The following is an 18,261-nucleotide window of genomic DNA, read 5'->3' on the forward strand; positions in this document are numbered from 1 at the left end:
AGTGGGGTCCTCAAAAGCCCCGAAATACAGATGTGTTGGAAACAAATGAATCTTGGTGTGTAAGTCATGTTCCTTTAAAAAGCAGCTTAAAAGCCAGATGCTGATGACAAACACCTTTAAACCCCACCACTCAGGAGGAAGAGGCAGATGGATCTCTGTCAATTCGTGGTCAGCCTGGTCTACAGAGTGAGTTCCAGGACAGCCAGGACTACACAAAGAAAGCCTGTGTCAACAAACTTAAGTGTCCTAGGAACCCTTTAGCTGTGAAAACCGGATGGTGGCCTCCTCTCCCTCTTCTTGTAGGATGTAGTTTTTTATGAGCTTAGAGTTTCAGGAGCTCCTAGCTGTCACTGGGTGTCCTCCTTTGGAGATGTCTGGAATTTAACTCTGCAGGCTCAGCCTCTCTGGGTGTAAACATGTTGGCTATTGACTGCAGTTGAGAAATGGGTACTTTAAGGGATCCAGTGGAGGTGGAGGATTGCTGCCTGTGTCCTCCACGAATGAATCTGGAGCAGCATTGCAAATCAAGGCCCTGGTAAGGCCTGTGCTAAGAGCAGCCGGTTTTCCAGGCTCCCCATCCCCCGCCATCCCTCCCAGCCCCATCACAAACTTTCCCCTTGCCTTGGTTACCTGGAAAGCTTCTCCATTGTCATCTCCTCATAAGGCTCCTTGGCACCCTCACTGGCCTGGTATCCCCTTGCAGTCTTATCTCCCAGCACAGAGGGATTGTTTATGAACCTGCTTCCCCTACAGCTCTGTGGGGGCTCCCTGAACACAAAGCCTGTCTTATTTATTGCTTCTTACCAAGGCCTGAGTACAAAGTCAACACATAGCCTGCCTAGCCAAAGGAAGAAATGGAAGGGACCCTCCCACCACATCACACAGGGGCCAGGAAGACCCAAGGAGACACGCCTTTCCCTGGTCTATTCTTGGCTAAAAGGGTTTCTCTCATGTGATCCCAGAATGGCCAGGGAGCCACTCCCTTTGGTAACCTCACTCCAGGGCAGAAGCCTGCCCTCCACTTGCTTTGGAAACTGCCTTAAGTGTAATTGAAACCACAGAACAGGGTCCCAGGGCAGCTGCAGCCATTCCAGGATCCTGCTAGAGCCTCCCTCCCACCATTGCCAGGACCTGGAAGGCAGGGTGAGAGCTTGTTCCCTCTCAGGAGTTCTTGCTGTAGTGACAGAGAACAAGACTCAACAAGACTGAAATGCATGGGACCTGAGCGAGTACGGCTTTTTTTCATACAAATTGTTTTATTTTCCTGTACAATGCAGTCCGTGGCTCCAGTCCGTGTACAGTGGTCAGAAGACAGTTTTGTCAAGTCAGCTCTCTCCTTCCATCTTTTCCATGGGTTCTGGGAATTGAACTCAGGTCCTGAGGCTTGTGCAACAAGCTGTTTTATCTGCTGAGCCATCTCACCTGCCCTGTGTGTGTTTAAAGCCGTCTGATTTACAAAGTGAAGCCAGAGGCTATGTAGAGAGACTGTCTCACAAAAACAAAAAAGAAAACCTCAGTGACTCGACAGCTAAAATCACTTGCTGCTTTCCAGAGGGTCCAGGTTCAAGTCCCACTATGTACAAAGCTACCTGTAACTCTAATTCCAGGGGATTTGATCCCCTTTTCTGGTCACCTTTTACCTTCACAATGTCTTGCTGTGCAGCCCTGGCCAGGCAGGAACTCAGATCTGCTGGCCTTTGCCTCTGAGGAGCACTTGGATCATAGGTGTGTGCCCCCACACCTGGCCTTTTGGAGAGTTTTAACATTTTTTGGTGAGGATCTTTTACCTGCAAGTATGTATGTACGTGCACCATGTATACCTAATGCTGGGATTGAAGGCATATGCTACAACAGCAGCTCTAAGGTTCTAAAAGCTGCTTTTAGGAGTTGGTCCATCTCACTGATCATGAGACAGGGTCTCATTTAGACCAAAATGCTCTTGAAACTGCTATGGGGCATAGACTGGCCTTGAACTCCTGATCCTCCTTCCTGTGTGCTGGGTTCACAGGCCTGGTCTTTACCATAAAACCAAATTGACTTTTTTTTTTAATTTATTTTATGTATATGAGTACACTGTAGCTGTACAGATGGTTGTAAGTCTTTATGTGGTTGTTGGAAATTGAATTTTTAGGATCTCTGCTTGCTCTGGTCAACTCTGCTCACTCAAGCCCAGATTTATTTATTATTATACATAAGTACACTGTAGCTGTCTTCAGACTCACCAGAAGAGGGCGTCAGATCTCATTATGGGTGGTTGTGAGCCACCATGTAGTTGCTGGGATTTGAACTCAGGACCTCTGGAAGAGTAGTCAGTGCTCTTACCCGCTGAGCCATCTCCCCAGCCCCCCAAAATTGACTTTTTAAAAGATTTAGTTCTTTCTCTGTGTACAGTACAGAAGCCAGGTGTTTGTGAGGGTGTGCTGGGAACCAAATGCAGAGGAAAATAACCATTATCCCCAAATTGACTATTCTGAAGCCAGTCTTACTGTCTGAGGGTCTTTCTTTCAGGAATATGGGTCCCTAGGTTTGCACCCCAGCACCTTAAGTCAGGGAGTGGGGGTACACAGAACAGAATGTTAAGCCAACCACAGGGCCTTAGCATGCAGCTCATGCTTTGCTTGACTTTCCCAAAGACACTTTCATGTTTTCCTTGCAGAAGCCAGAGAAGGAATAGAAACCAGGATGCCTAAAACAGTCACTCAGCTTTTTACACTGTGGTCTGTCTCTGGTCATCAAACAAGTAGTCACAGGGCTGGGCATGAACCAGGCGGATAGGAAAGTAAGCCCTACTCATCCTTAAGGACTCTAGTGGCTGTTGCTAAATTACTCCTGAGAAAGATGTATACAATAGTTACCCCTACTCCTGATGTTCCAACAGCACCCTAAGGTAGAATTATATCACAGATTTCTCCTGGGCAGCAATGCATTTAATTAGGCATAAAGATGGGTGAAGAGTTATAGCCAAAGGCAAGCTCTGCATCAAAAGATAGCTCCCGGAAGGCTATGTATGTGGAGTGCCTCCTTCATCCTTTCCCCAGAGAATCTGAATCTGACGCCAGTTTATTCCCAGCAAGCAAAAGACTACATGCAACTAGGGCAGGGTTACATGGCTGGCTGGATCCTGGGTTGAACAGTCCTGAGAGCCTCCCTACCACCTGTGACTGAAGGTAAGTAATTAACAGCCCTAGCTATGATCTTTCACAAGCTGGTGGACTAAGATTGGGCTGGTGAGATGGCTCAGTAAGAGCACTGACTGCTCCTCCAAAGGTTCTGAGTTCAAATCCCAGCAACCACATGGTGGCTCACAACCACCCATAATGAGATCTGATACCCTCTTCTGGTGCATCTGAAATCAGCTACAGTGTATTTATGTATAATAGTAGATAAATCTTAAAAAAAAAAATCTTGAACATGGTAGGTTTGGCTCGGAAGAAGTCCTGTACAGGACAGGCAAAGGAAGTGGACAAATCCTGTAAGCTCAAAACATGAGAATACAGAAGTGGGAGGATGAATTGGAAGGTGGAAGTCAGGAAGGCTTCCTGGACCTGAAGGGTGAATTATGTAAAGCATGGGGAAATTAGTGACATCCCAGGAATACACAAAGGGGTTCAGGAGGGCAGAGGCAGACAGCATCTTGCTGGATAGATCAAGCTGGTCTTAGAATGGCTCAGTGTCAGGTAGCAAGGCTGTAAAAGCAGGGAGCGACTGTTACAGAAGTAGACTACCACCTGCAGGAGCTTCTGCTTGGTGAGGTGGTAAAGTGGCCTTAGTGCCACCATCCTCCACTTTATGTAGTTGATGCAATGACTTTCTGCAGGCAGGCTTGTCTTTCCTTCTTCAGATGGCATTTCCCTGTTACCCAGGCTCCTCCTTCAGCTTCCCTAGTCTCTGGACCTAGAGACAAGGACCACCATGTCCAGCTCTTGTGCACTGCTCTGGTTTTGCTTGAGAGTTCCACTACATTGTGTAGGCCAGGCTGACTGATGTACGACTTAGCCTCCTCCTGCTTCTGCCTTTCCAGTGCTGTTGGGGGTCTCAGGTGTGCACACTCTTGACTCCATTTGCGTTTGTTTGAAAAAGATCAGGTCTGGAACTCCCTATGGAGCTAGGAGTCCTGCGGGTAAAGGAACTATCGCACCTGGCTAGCTTAAAAACCAAACCAAGGGGCTGGTGAGATGGCTCAGTGGGTAAGAGCACCCGACTGCTCTTCCGAAGGTCAGGAGTTCAGATCCCAGCAACCACATGGTGGCTCACAACCATCCGTAACGAGATCTGGCGCCCTCTTCTGGAGTGTCTGAAGACAGCTTCAGTGTACTTACATATAATAAATAAATCTTTAAAAAAAAAAAAAAAAAAAAAACCAAACCAAAAACCAGAACTGGAACAGGGTCAGAGGTTAGGGAAACACTGAGTTACACCCCTAACCAACTCCCCTTTTAAACTTTCCTTTTTTTTTTTTTTTTTTTTTTTCTTCCCGAGACAGGGTTTCTCTGTGTAGCCCTGGCTGTCCTGGAACTCACTCTGTAGTCCAGGCTGGCCTCGAACTCAGAAATCTGCCTGCCTCTGCCTCCCAAGTTAAACTTTCCTTTTTAAAGCAAGTATCTTGTAGCCCTGCTGACCTCTCAAACTAGTGACCCTTTATCAGTCTCCCAAGATTCGAGATGCATGATGGTGTATGCTTTTAATTTCAGCACCCAGCAGGCAGACAGACTGCTGAGTTCCTGGTCTGCCAGGGTTATATAGCAGAACTATCAAAAAACCAAAAGAACAAAAAAATCCCTAAGATGGACACACCTGGGGTCGATGGTCAGGTGTCTGTGGGCAGACTAGACAAGATCCTCCTCCAACTCTTACTAGTTTATATTGTTGACCATTTTTCCTGACCTCCCAACATTCCAGCTCCAAGTTACTGGGCAGCCAGCGCCGACAGCGTCATAGACCTGAGAGGCTGACCAGCTGGGCCATCTGCTACGCTAGTCCAGCAGCAGGTGGCAAACTTGTCCTCCTTTCAAGTTACCTTAACTGGGCAACAGCTTCCTTAGGAGGCCACAAGTGGGTGGAGCTAGGAGCCTAATTCCGGAAGGGAGCCCGACGATGGCCCCTTGCAGAAGCGTCTCCCACTAAGCTGTGTGCAGCCTTCACAACTTTACAACTGCCCAAAGCCACATCTACCCTATTTGCACTCCTCCAAAAGCTACGACTATTCAAGAGCAATTTGTGAGCAGGTTGCTAACGCGCAAAGGTTCGATTTGCACGTCTTCGTCACCTGGCCTCTAGGCAGAGAGAGTTAACATTCCAGGACCCTTAGAGGGCAGAGGCCCCGAGAGGACACCAGCTGGAAGCGGCAGAGCACTGTGCAGGCCAGGACCCAACGTGCAGGGCCTACGTCACCGCTCCGCCTATGTCGGCAACTGAGCCAGAGCCCCCAGAAGACTCTAGACCAGCTTCGTGCCCCCTAAAGTGTCCTAGATCTTCAGCCCCTGCGAATGCGTTCGGCAGGGAAACTGAGGCAGGGGTGTGCGATAGATTCCTTCCTTCCCACCTACGTTTCAAGAATAGCAACGCTGTTTTTCCCCATCCTCAGGACCACAAGGGACCACCCAGATCAACCGGAAAATGGGGAGTTGGGGGCGGGGGGTGGGGGCGAAAGCCATCAAGGTCTGGGGAGCCAGTCAACGTTGCCACACTCAAGATGGCGGCGCGGCCGTGGCGAGGTCCTTCAGAGGCGGTACCGACGCATGCGCAGCGCGGAGTCCCGGCCCGGGACACAAGATGGCGGCAGCGGCGCTGGGGAGGGCGAGGCGGAGGCGGCAAAACGGGCGGTCGAGCAGAACGTGTGGCCGCATCCCCTCGAGTCCGCTTCGGGCAGGTAAGAGCCCCAGGAAGCCACGGTCCCGCTGCGTGCCGCGCCTGGGTCCGGGAGTCCGAAGCAGGACGGCGGAGGCCCCTCCGGCGCTTCCCGCTCGGGGCTGCCGCTCGCCCGGTCTCTTTCGTCGCCGCCATCTTAGAGCCGCGGGTGGGCAGCAGGACTGCCGGCTGGGGTGAGTGCAGTGGGCCCGGAGAGCCCGGGCGGAGCGGCCTCTAGGGTCCCTTCGCTGCTGCCGCTGCCGCCGTCGCCACCGCCTTTGTGTCGGGCTCCGACTCAGAGTCGCCTCAGCCCGGGGGCGGGAGCGCGCGGCAGGGCGGGGGGCGGAGCCCGGGCGAAGGGCCGGCGCGCGCGCGCCAGACTTCCCGCCCCCGCTGGGCTTGCGGGAGGGGCAGGCGGGAGCGCGCTGGGAGCGGGGTGGGGGAGGGTTCCCGTCTGTGCGCCTGCGTGGCTCCGCCCACCAGAGCCGGGGCGTTATGATTGGTACTCTGGTATGTGATCCCGCCCATGTTCCTCCAATCCCGGAATCGGATGCATTTTCTAGTCCGAGTTCCGCTGCTTGCGCAGATACAGTTGTTTGTCTCTAGACTACGCTGCGCTTCTCCGACTTTGGTATGCGTGGGGGTCCGGAAGGCACAGGCTAAGTGAAAACAGTCACTTAATGGGAGCAGCAGCGAGAGTCCACAGAACGCTAGACTACGGTGCAGGGGTCAGATGGTTCTGACGTAGGTGTCAGGACGGCAGCACGGCCTTGAACTTGGGTCTGGCCAACTTCAGAGCTGGCGTTTTGGCCAGAGACCTGCTGCACCTATCTACGCGAGTTTATCTTATTTTTAAAAGACAGGGTCTCTGTGTAGCCCTGGCTATCCTGTAACTCACTATGTGGAACAGGCTGCCCTCGAATTCACAGAAACCCTGTGTCTTTAGTGCTGGGATTAAAGTCGTCTGTCACTACACCTGGCTCTAATGTGTGTGTATGTGGTACTGGGGATATAACCCTAGGTTTCACATATGCCGGGCAGTCAGTGTACTAAGTAGCTTTATTACCAGCACTTAACAAGTTCCAAGTTAACATTTTCAAGCTGTGTAAAGTGCAAAAGTGTGTCATCTTGTCTCCCAGTCCCATCTGGGGTGCGTTTAAAAATAAAATCTTGTCGAGGGTGAAGGCACAGATCTGAAATTCTAGCACTTAAGAGATGGATGGATGACCAAGGCAGGATAGGATGACTAAGGGCGATAATCTTTAACACTCCGATTCCGGCAGGATCATTAGGAGTTTTACGCCAGTTTCAGCTGTGTGAGACCCTGCCCTAAAGTTACAAATTCTTTGGTAGTTCTACCCCTCCTGCTTCTAACTGCAAATAGGTGTCGTTGGGGTTCAGCTGGTTTGGGATTGCTGTAGTGTCCTGTTTAGGTGGCACGAGGCCGGGCTGCTTCTGCCTTCTCTAACAACTGCATCTACCAGGTGCATCCTTCACATTTTGGGGGACACAAAATTTTCAATAAAGGTGGACAAGATGTGTTATACGTGTTTGCATGTTTTTATTTTTATTTATTTCAAGACAGCCAAAGAAGTGTGTCTTTTCTTAGTTGTGGGTGGCTTGAGATAGTGCCCCAACTTTCCTTACGTTCGCTTTGCACCCTTTGCTTTGGTTTACAGACACTTTGATTGGCAATGTATCAGGGCTCCGTTGTGCAAAATGAAAACATGATTACCATTGGCATATGTCTATATTCCACCTAACGGGAAGGCTGAAACGGAAGGATCTCTTGAGCCCAGTGGTTGAAGAAAGGCAGGGCTAGTTCAGAAAGAGAGCTGATCATGGTGGCTTTCACCTGTAACCCTAACACTTGGGAGGTCGGTCGAAGAAGAGGACAGGTTGGGATTTGGGGTCATATTCAGCTACCAATTTGAGTCCTCATCTCAAGCCAAGAACAGAAAGAGGAAAAAAAAAAAAAAACAAGAAAAGAAAAGAAAGAAAAAGTCAATTCCAGGCTTGCAGATGGAGTTGCTTACTGGAACCCTCCCTACTTAGCACTCTCAGATCTGGCCTTGATAACCAGTAAAGCAAGTCCTGTGGTCCACGCTGTAACCTTAGCTAATCCCGGAGACCAAAGCAGGAGGATCATATAGTCAAATATTTAAGGCCTTCTTGAACTGCGGATTAAGTTCAAGGACAATCTTGTCCATTTTTTAAGACCCTGCTCAAAAGTTATAGGTCTGGCTTAGTGGTAGAGCATTTATCTAGCGTGAAGAAGTACCTAGTACCGCATATATATTTGTCAATCTATACATAATGGTCTTAACCATGAAAGAACACTTACCTGTTATATACAAAAACTCTTTTGAGTTCCATCCCTAGCACTACAAAACCAAACCAACCAACTTCAAGGTGACAGGAAAGCATTAAACCAAGTTTAGAGGTCTGTAGATGAACCAGGTTCAGGGCCTAGGAATGCAGGTAGACACTCAAATACATCGTTTTTTTATGTTTGTTTGTTTGTGTTTTTTCTTTTTTGTTTTTGTGGTTTTTATTAGATATTTTCTTTATATACATTTTAAATGCTAACCCGAAATTTCCTATACCCCCCTCCCCGCCTTGCCCCCCTACCCACCCACTCCCGCTTCTTAGCCCTGGCATTCCCCTGTACTGGAGCATATAAAGTTTGCAATACCGAGCCGGGCATGGTGGCGCACGCCTTTAATCCCAGCACTTGGGAGGCAGAGTCAGGCAGATTTCTTTCTTTTTTTTTTTTTTTTTTTAAAGATTTATTTATTATATGTAAGTACACTGTAGCTGTCTTCAGACACACCAGAAGAGGGCATCAGATCTTGTTATGGATGGTTGTGAGCCACCATGTGGTTGCTGGGATTTGAACTCCAGACCTTTGGAAGAGCAGTCGGGTGTTCTTACCCACTGAGCCATCTCACCAGCCCAGATTTCTGAGTTCAAGGCCAGCCTGGTCTACAAAGTGAGTTCCAGGACAGCCAGAGCTACACAGAGAAACCCTATCTCAGAAAACCAAACTAAACCAAAGAATCGCCCCCCCCCCCCCCAAAAAAAAAAGTGTGTGTGTGTGGTCTGTCTCAGCATATTTAGACAGGGTCACACTCTATAGACCAGGCTGATCTTGAACTCAGAGAACATGAGAACAACTTTGATTCATTGAGCCTCTAGACCCTCACAGTGTGTCTTTGTCCCTCCGCTGTGTCTTTGTTCCTCTGCTGTTGTCCCTGCCTGGCAAGGCTTCACGGGCCAATGACTCTTTCTTCTATTTGCTCTCCAGCTGCTGATTCACGGAGTCCCCTGGGTCCCTGTCAACTGCAGTGCTGACCAGCCTACCCACCTGTGCTACGCCTTCCTGTGGGCCTCCCCCCTCTTCTGTGGGACCCCGTGACGTGGGTTCAGTCCAGCCAGAGAAGAAAACTCTGATGCTAGCGTCGCAGCCCCCAGAGGGTGAGAGAAAAGGGGGACCTTATGCAGCCTTGAAACCCGTGGGCTCAGCCCCTCAAGAAGCCATTCCAAACCCTTCTGTAATCAAGGCCCTTGTGTCACGTGTCCTGCTGCCCCTGTGATTTTTATCTGCCAAACTGTACAGATAAAGTAACTATTTGATTTTTTTCACCAAATTACCAGGCATCTTTGAGTGTATAATAAAATAAATGTTCAATGATTCCTATGATGTCGTTAACAACCAGTCAGGGCTCCAAATCAGCACGCAAAGAAAATCTCTGAATCAGCCTTTGTGGTTTTACTGTGGGGGAGGGTCTCTCGTGGATTTTGTAACATACTAAAAACAAACTCCCCACCCAGTCTGACCTCAGGTGGTCCCCGGGTCAATAGATCCAGACTGGGAAGCGCCTGGCCTTGGGGTCTGTGCTGGGCGTGCTTTGTCGGGGAGTAGTGGAGAATATAAACCTGCAGAAACTGGCTTCCTTGCTTGCTGGCGTTAATAGAGTCCATGTTTGCCTGGGGCTTCTGAAGGACTGAACCAGATAGCGCTCCTCGGTTACACTGCTTCCTTCATCGACAAACTGCAAGCAGTTAGAGTCTGAGCTTCCTTCTCAGCTGCGCTGGTACACTGAGACTTTACCTAGTGGGACCGGTAAAACTATCTCCCCAAGAGAAGGCACTGGTCCTTGAAGGAGGACTGCCTCCTCTTCTTGCTGCTTTGGTGGTGTGTAAATGTCTGCAGGATTAGTAGAGCAATTGCTCTGGAGAGCAATGCCCTGGACCCAGTCTGAGACAGTCCCACTGTAGGGCTAGCCATCTAGCACTACAATGCATTTTTCATGGCACTAGAAGAGCTTTACCCATCAAACCTGGGCAGGGGGTGGGGGGCAGTAAAAGGCGGCTTCCTGGAGGACGTGAGCCCAAGGACAAGCGAGGCCATTAGGAGGGTATAGCCAGTGGGCGCTCTATCGTACAATTGAGGGGAAAATTTTAATCTCCGTGAACTGGTGGCACCAGCTGTCTCTCTGTCCAGGGCAAGAGTGTTGGATTTCTCAGATCTCTAGAGAAGTCACCAGAGCCCTAGGTTGTAACCGGTGGGTGGGATGGAGCTGACACTCTTGGTCCTGTGTGGCAGGTCCCGTGTGGGTGCTGAGATGGCCAATGAGAATCACGGCAGCCCCCGGGAAGGAGCCTCCCTTCTAAGTCACTCTCCAGGCACCTCCAGTCAGAGCCAGCCCTGTTCTCCAAAGCCAGTTCGCCTGGTACAGGACCTTCCAGGTACTGGAGGGAGTGGTGGGGGCTGGCAGGATAGCAGGGGTGCTGTGCGCAGCCCTGACTGTCTGGGTTGTACTCTTGTTTGCAGAGGAGCTGGTACATGCAGGCTGGGAGAAGTGCTGGAGCCGGAGGGAGAGCCGTCCCTACTACTTCAACCGATTCACCAACCAGTCTCTGTGGGAGATGCCCGTGCTGGGTCAGCACGACGTGCTTGTGAGTGGCAGCTTTGGGCAAGCCTTCCACAAACCTGACAGATGATCAGATTATTACTGTAGCAGTCTGAATGCCGAACACGTTGCAAATGAGAGGAGTATCAGCAAGACTGACTTGCTCGCTCCCTGTCTCTATGATAGGCTTGTTCTGTGGCAGACAGTAGGTTTCCAGTTGTGGTATTGAGCCAGGCATGGTGCACACCTTTAATCCCAGCACTTGGGCGGCAGAGGCAGGCGAATTTCTGAGTTCGAGGTCAGCCTGGTCTACAAAGTGAGTTCCAGGACAGCCAGGGCTACACAGAGAAACCCTGTCTCAAAAACAAAAAAAAAAAAAAAATGGTTTTGAACCTCATTGGGGAATCCTGATCTGGGGAAGAAGGAAGAGTTCCTCTGAGGATCAGGGTTTAAAGTAAGGCCACGTGGGAGAGGATATTCTAGGAGTATTACCACAGCTGTCAGGTGGCCACCTCAGCTTTTATACCCTTCAGCTGGAACAGGCGCCACTACCCATCAGGCAGGGTCTCTCCATTCTGCAGAAGACACAAGTTCAAAGTAACTGGGTCAAGGCCACGGCAGAAATTCTTAATGTCACTAAAGAAGATCCGTGCAAAGCCCTGACTTTCTGATTTCTTTTGGTTCCTGATTACAGTTTTGTTCTTCAAGCACCAATCTGATGTTCCATCACAGCACTGACTTGTGTCATAATGTCAGTGGTGAGGTAGGGTTACTAACAAGGCCTTTCAGAAGGTGAGGGAGTCAGGAAGAAGGAAGCTCACCCCTGGCTACCTGCAGTTTTAGGTAGCAGGCAGGGGGTGGAGTCCACACAGGGTTCCTCATCTGCATTCAGGCCTCTGGCTTCCTTGCGGAGCCAGAGCAGAGTCTGACACAGCCACCGTCCTGCTTACATTTCTGCTGTTTTCCCTCCTGTAGTCGGACCCTCTGGGGCTGAATGCAACCCCACTGCCCCAAGACTCAAGCTTGGTGGAAACGCCCCCAGTAGAGAACAAGTCCAGAAAGCGACAGCTCTCAGAGGAGCAGCCAAGTGGCAACGGAGTGAAGAAGCCCAAGGTGAGTATGTGGGGCTCCCAGGACCTGGCTGGTAAGTGGTTACCTTGGACATGTGGCTAGCAGGTCCCTGCAAGGGCTGTGTCAGGAAGGATGCCCAGGTGCAGCTGCTGGGCATGAAGCTGGGCCTGGCTGCTGATTCTTCTGACTCGATGGATGCCTTTTGGATTCTTTTCCTTCAGATTGAAATCCCTGTGACACCCACAAGCCAGTCAGTGCCCAGTTCCCCTAGCATCCCAGGAACCCCAACACTGAAGATTTGGGGTTCATCCACTGAAGATAAACAGGCAGCTCTCCTCCGACCCACTGAGTGAGTCCCTGCTGGTTGGCTTGGATACTCCCTTGTTGATGGGCAGTCTGTCCCATGTGTGGTGTGGTGGTGGGCCTTCATCATAACTCCTGTCTGTGCCCTAGGGTGTACTGGGACCTGGACATCCAGACCAATGCTGTCATCAAGCACAGGGGTCCTTCAGAGGTCCTGCCTCCACACCCTGATGTTGAGTTGCTCCGCTCGCAGCTCATCTTGAAGCTCCGCCAGCACTACCGGGAACTGTGCCAGCAGCGGGAGGGTGAGGGCTCTGCAGCCTCTTCTAGGCTTTACCACTTGGGCTTGTGTGGGAAGGGGGCCTGTGGCCCTCAGTGTGTGCTGTGGGAAACCAGACCTGTTGGGGTCCCAGCTCTGTCGTGCTGAGGTGTTGCTCAGCCTGCCTGTAATTGCCACACCTAAAAACTAGGGACCAAAATTCTTAGAGCATTCTTGGAGCCCACACCTCCCAGCTCACGAGGCTCAGGCAGGATTTTGAATTCCAGTCTAGTCTGGAATAGGGTCATGAGACCCTATTAAATAATAAAGTACTCCTGATTCTCTGACTATCGTTTGCGAAAGTGAGGCCTAGGAAGGAAGCACCGGGCAACCACCAAGTGCTGTCTGTGCCTTTTCTGTCTTAGTGGGCTCTGCTGTCTGCTCCAGGGCCTTAACAGCTAGCTCTCTTGTCCCACAGGCATTGAGCCGCCCCGGGAATCTTTCAACCGCTGGATGCTGGAGCGCAAAGTGGTGGACAAAGGATGTGATCCTCTGTTGCCAAGCAACTGTGAACCAGTTGTGTCTCCATCCATGTTTCGTGAAATTATGAATGACATTCCCATCAGGTACAGCTCCACAGCCCAGCTGCTTGATCCTTGTACCAAGTCACTTGCCGTAGGCTCTAACTTGCCTATTTTCTAAATCAGGTTATCCCGAATCAAGTTCCGGGAGGAAGCCAAACGCCTGCTCTTTAAATACGCAGAAGCTGCCAGGCGGCTCATTGAGTCCAGGTTTGGCTTTTTCTGCCCCACACAATGAAAATGGTGGGTGGGGATGTGTGTGTTCGCACATGTATACATGAAACATACACGCTGTCATCTGGCTAATGCTCACGCAGTTTTGCCAGTGTTACCAAAGACAGATGGGAGGTAAGCGTAGAGGCTAGTGCCTGAGGTGGCAGTGAGGCAGGAGGAGGGGAGCAGCAAGACACCTAACAGCTGGGCCCCAAGAACCACAGCTTTCTCCTGCTCACAACCTGCAGGAGTGCATCCCCTGACAGCAGAAAAGTGGTCAAATGGAACGTGGAGGACACCTTCAGCTGGCTGCGGAAAGAGCACTCGGCCTCCAAGGAGGATTACATGGTGAGAGGGCCCTAGGGAGAGATCACTGATAGGCACTGCTTGTCAGGCTGGCTTCCACAACCGCCTGTTGTGTAGTATGGCAGACTTGGGTGCCCATCAGTCCTCAGAATCATGACTACAGAGATGATTAAGGCCCATGGTTTTCGCCCAAAGAACAACTCCATTACCATTGCTTCTGTAATCTGAAGCTCAGATACATACAGATGCTGCCCTCAACCTGATGAGTGACCAACATGTCACCTCGGTAGATCTTTGAGAAGAGATCTGCCTTTCCTTGTGCGTGTTCATATTACAATTAGAGCTACCTTTAGGGGGCTGGAGAGATGGCTCAGCAGTTAAGAGCTGGCTGCTCTCCCAATGGATTGGGCTTCAATTCCAGCACCTACTTGGGGCTTGCAACCGTTAACTCCCATTACAAAGGATGTGATGCTCCCTTCTGGCTTCTGTGGGTACCAGGCATGCTTGTGGCATATAAAAATGAATGACAGTAAACACTCATATACATACACTAATAAATATTACAAAACCACCTTCAGATCGACCCTCCTCAGTGTATCCTCAGCCACCGTGGTCTCTGGCCTATGTCTGTCACTCAACCATCTCCAGCTTGCACTGGGTTCTCTTCTCAGTACTGTTTCACAAGAGACAAGTGTCACAGATCACATCATAAATGTACCTGACACTTGTTGACTGAGATAGGTACACGCATAATCCAGAGCCACTCACTGTCACACTGCGATCGCGCATCACGGGGTCAGGGTGAGGGTGGGGGATCTCTCTAAGTACCTAAAAGCACAGCCTTTGAAGTATGCCCTAGCCATGCTCCCTGGGATGTGGCAGCCTTCCTAGTCCACAGCCAGTGCTGTAAGCTGGCGCTTGCCTGGCCTGCCTCTTTCTCCACCAATCATCTTGGGTTCTGCCAATGTAGCAGCAACAGAAACTGCAGCCATCCAGTGGACTGCTCACGTGACTGGCCTTGTGAATGAGGGGATGACAGTGACTACTCAGGATGTCCTATTTGCTAGTTTGAATTACCTTGATAGGAGCAAGATTAATAGGAGCAAGGGACGTGTCCAAGCAGCATGGCTAGTAGACAGGAGAACTACTTTCCCAGCTGGGGCGTCTGGGACTCAGTAGCCCCACCATCAGAGGCCCTTTGGCCATCAGTGTCCTGATGAGGGCTTTTCTTCAGGACCGCCTGGAGCACCTTCGGAGGCAGTGTGGGCCCCATGTCTCTGCTGCAGCCAAGGACTCTGTGGAAGGCATCTGCAGCAAGATCTACCACATCTCCCTGGAATATGTTAAACGGATCCGAGAAAAGCACCTTGCTGTCCTCAAGGAAAACAACATCCCAGGTAGGGGGCGGCGATGGAGAGCAAACGGTCGCCTGCTCTGTGTCCTGGTCCCTGAAAGAACACAAGGCAGTGCCTGGACTGACTGGGGGGAACCTGATTCTTGAAGTAGCATTGGGTAGGACTTGCTGTGTCCTCTGCCTCTGGGGGTCTGTGCTCCCCTGGGAAATGGAGCTGACAAAAGCCTAGGCCAGTCAAGCAGACCTGGATCCTAGTGGTTCCCTTAACCTGTTACCCCAGACCCAAGTGTAGTAGTAATAGCCTGCTATGGCAATGTGAGTGTTCATACACAGCACATAGGCCGCACAGGCCCGAAGGAGCCCTACACTAGCTAACAACTGCCCAGACAAGGCCCCCGTTTTCATAGTTCTCATTTGTCTGGCAGGCCTAAGGCATTGCAAAAGGAGGCTACTTCACAGCGCCATGTGTTGATACAGGCCACCAGTTAATGCCTGGTTGCGCTTCTTAACGGTGATGTTTTCTTTATTACGGAAACTGTTTGAGTCTCTTCTCCTAAGCACTGCACAAGGGTGCTGGAGGCTGTCCACTGTGGACAGTCTTTCACCGTCCTCCCTGTCCACAGAGGAAGTGGAGGCCTCAGAGTTGGAGCCCCGCCTGGTGTACTGCTACCCAGTGCGTCTGGCCGTGTCCGCACCCCCCATGCCTAGTGTGGAGATGCACGTGGAGAACAGTGTGGTCTGCATCCGCTATAAGGGGGAGATGGTCAAGGTCAGCCGCAGCTACTTCAGCAAACTGGTGAGAATGGGGGAGGGGGAAGGCTTGGGATCATCCCTGCCCGGACGGACCCTCATCAGCTGGCCAGTCAGTGATCCGGACATGACATCACTGCTGCATCCCTTCCTGTCTGTCTACAGTGGCTCCTCTACCGCTATAGCTGTGTGGATGACTCTGCCTTTGAGAGGTTCCTGCCTCGAGTCTGGTGTCTTCTCCGCCGATATCAGGTACAGACCTGGGGCCACGGAGGGCTCCTTTGGAAGGGAGCAGGGAGACTGAGCCTCATGCTGACTAAGGCTAATTTGCAGATGATGTTTGGCGTGGGCCTCTATGAGGGGACTGGCCTGCAGGGGTCACTGCCAGTGCATGTCTTTGAGACCCTCCACCGACTCTTTGGTGTCAGTTTCGAGTGCTTCGCCTCCCCCCTCAACTGCTACTTCCGCCAGTACTGTTCTGCCTTCCCTGACACAGATGGCTACTTTGGCTCCCGAGGGTGAGATCCCTGAGTTCCTGGGCCCCTTCTCCCATAGCGATGTCCTCTTGGGCACACATCCCACCTGAGATAGTGGCTTTGGAATTGGGCAGTCTGGAAGGTAGCTCTGCTCTTACAGTTTACCAGCCATGTGCCCTGACATGCTATGTAAGCACTGGGGGCCTTCACTTTGTGGCTCCAGGGGCAGACCTGTAACAGACACTGCCTAGCTGGCCTGTGGGCTTCTCCATGAACTGGCTTAGGTTTGGAATAGGAACCCTGGGCTCCAGGGAGGGGTGTGAAGAGTATAAAATAGCAGGGCGAGAAGTACAGATGACAGATGACCAGGTAAACCGCCCAGTAGGAAGACAGCAGTGGAGGAAGGAGAGGCCTATACTCAGCAGCTGGGGAAGCCCTGGGTGTGGTTTCTGCTGTGGTGGCTTTAGAGTCTATTTCCTCAACTTAGTTAACACAAGCACACACACCTAGCCTGTAGCCTCCATTCTCAGGTTGGTTATCTGAGGGACAAAGTCCTTTCCTTGTCCCAGCACAATTAAAAGAGAATGATGGCCTCTGGTCCAACTGTGGTCATCTCTTTGTGCAACTGCCCACACTGTGGCTGCTTAGAGATGGGGACATCATTTATGTCTGTGAGGGGCTGGGTGTTGGTGGGGCTACAATGCTCACCTTTCTTTAGGCCCTGCCTGGACTTCACCCCGCTGAGTGGTTCCTTTGAGGCCAACCCTCCGTTCTGCGAGGAGCTCATGGATGCTATGGTCTCTCACTTCGAGGTGGGTGTGCTGCCAACTGATGGGGCAGGCAAAATTGCAAGCCTCCTAGGGGCAGTAGCTCATGTCTACCCCATACTGTCCCTCCCACAGAAACTGCTGGAGAGCTCAGCAGAACCCCTGTCCTTCATCGTGTTCATCCCGGAGTGGCGGGAGCCCCCCACACCAGCGCTCACCAGGATGGAGCAGAGCCGCTTCAAACGCCACCAGCTGGTCTTGCCTGCCTTTGAGCACGAGTACCGCAGTGGCTCCCAGCACATCTGCAAGAAGTAGGTGCCCGGGCAGCAGGGGAAGGAAGCCAGGTCTGGCTGGTAGGCTGGGTGAGCAGGCCCGGTCTGTTCCCTGCCCTGAGCAGCTCCCTTTGCCCACAGGGAGGAAATGCACTACAAGGCCGTCCACAACACGGCAGTGCTCTTCCTGCAGAATGGCCCCGGGTTCGCCAAGTGGGGGCCGACGCCAGAGCGGCTGCAGGAGCTCACCGCTGCCTATAAGCAGTCGGGCCGCAGCCATGGCTCCAGCTCTTCTTCCTCCTCCTCTTCCTCCTCCTCCGAGGCCAAGGACCGGGACTCAGGCCGGGAACAGGGCCCTAGTAGAGAGCCTCACCCCACTTAACATATCCTGCGGGGAGGAGGAGCTCCAGGGGTGCTGTCACAGACTGCTAGGACTCAGCCTCAGGGCTCTCCCCTGGGGTGGCAGCAGGACTTGAGCTGCCAGGGACATAGGAATATTACGGCTCTGCCAGGGATCCCCCTCCCTGCTCTCACCCTTTCCGATTCACCAAGTCCCTTGTAAATAGGCCCGTGCCTCCCCAGCCCCAGACCCTGTTGCTGCCTTGTTTCATTTGTAAAAGGAAATACAGAAACTCCCCAAGAGTGTGTGAGGGTCTTGGGGCGGTTGCCTCGGTGACCACTCCCTAGGTGCCCCTTATCAAGGTACCCAGGCCTTCAAATCCATCCACAGGTCCTTTTAGTACTGAATCCTTAGAGGCGTCTACCTGAGCGCAGTAGGATGGAGGAGTCCAGAGTCCTACAGCTGAGCCTGCCCAGATACCTCCAGCCCGCCTACACCAGACTTCCAGGCTGGCTGATGTTTTCCATCTGCTCAGGAGGAAGTGTTGCCTTCGAGGCACTGCAGGCTTCAGGGTATATACTACCTGCCCTCTGAGACCCTGGAGACAGGGAGCCCATGGAGGAAGCAGGGTTCTCACTAGCTCAGCTCTCTCCTGAGATGAAGCTGGCTTGGCCTGTACTGCAACCGCTGTTCATACAAGGTAGAGCCAGCTGGCTGTGGAGCCAGGTAGCCTCTACTTGTTGGGACCTCTGCCTGGTTTCCTGGCCCTTACCTGGTTCAGGTTATTAGCACATATACAAAGAGAG

The 18,261-nt window shown here is 51.6% G+C and overlaps 1 protein-coding gene and 2 long non-coding RNA genes across 6 annotated transcripts; 1 reads left to right on the forward strand and 2 right to left on the reverse strand.

Moving 5' to 3' along the window:
* Positions 1–1,236: 1,236 nt before the first annotated feature.
* On the reverse strand, positions 1,237–9,831 carry 4930445K14Rik. Its single transcript, XR_003953757.1, has 2 exons — positions 9,678–9,831; positions 1,237–6,421 (listed from the first exon to the last, which is right to left on the reverse strand). It is a non-coding gene; the product is annotated as an RIKEN cDNA 4930445K14 gene (long non-coding RNA).
* On the forward strand, positions 5,748–17,820 carry Pcif1 (PDX1 C-terminal inhibiting factor 1). 4 transcript variants are annotated; one of them, NM_001374127.1, is made up of 17 exons: positions 5,748–6,041; positions 9,155–9,324; positions 10,457–10,599; positions 10,685–10,809; positions 11,739–11,876; positions 12,056–12,183; positions 12,288–12,442; positions 12,875–13,022; positions 13,104–13,187; positions 13,439–13,538; positions 14,731–14,893; positions 15,474–15,646; positions 15,766–15,852; positions 15,934–16,118; positions 16,795–16,888; positions 16,979–17,154; positions 17,257–17,820. In NM_001374127.1, exons 3-17 carry the CDS (start codon positions 10,476–10,478, stop codon positions 17,495–17,497), a joined length of 2,121 nt encoding a protein of 706 aa, NP_001361056.1. In that variant the 5' UTR covers positions 5,748–6,041; positions 9,155–9,324; positions 10,457–10,475; the 3' UTR covers positions 17,498–17,820. The 4 variants fall into 4 exon arrangements, with proteins under 4 accessions (NP_001361056.1, NP_666241.1, NP_001361055.1 ...); NM_146129.3 differs by having other exon boundaries at positions 5,748–5,869; positions 17,257–17,817; NM_001374128.1 differs by lacking the exon at positions 5,748–6,041 and adding an exon at positions 6,432–6,478.
* On the reverse strand, positions 13,679–17,530 carry Gm46775. The gene is made up of 3 exons (XR_001783546.2): positions 17,062–17,530; positions 16,785–16,904; positions 13,679–14,944 (listed from the first exon to the last, which is right to left on the reverse strand). It is a non-coding gene; the product is annotated as a predicted gene, 46775 (long non-coding RNA).
* Positions 17,821–18,261: the final 441 nt, after the last annotated feature.

This window comes from Mus musculus, chromosome 2 (assembly GCF_000001635.26).
Source record: "Mus musculus strain C57BL/6J chromosome 2, GRCm38.p6 C57BL/6J".
Lineage (NCBI taxonomy): Eukaryota > Metazoa > Chordata > Mammalia > Rodentia > Muridae > Mus > Mus musculus.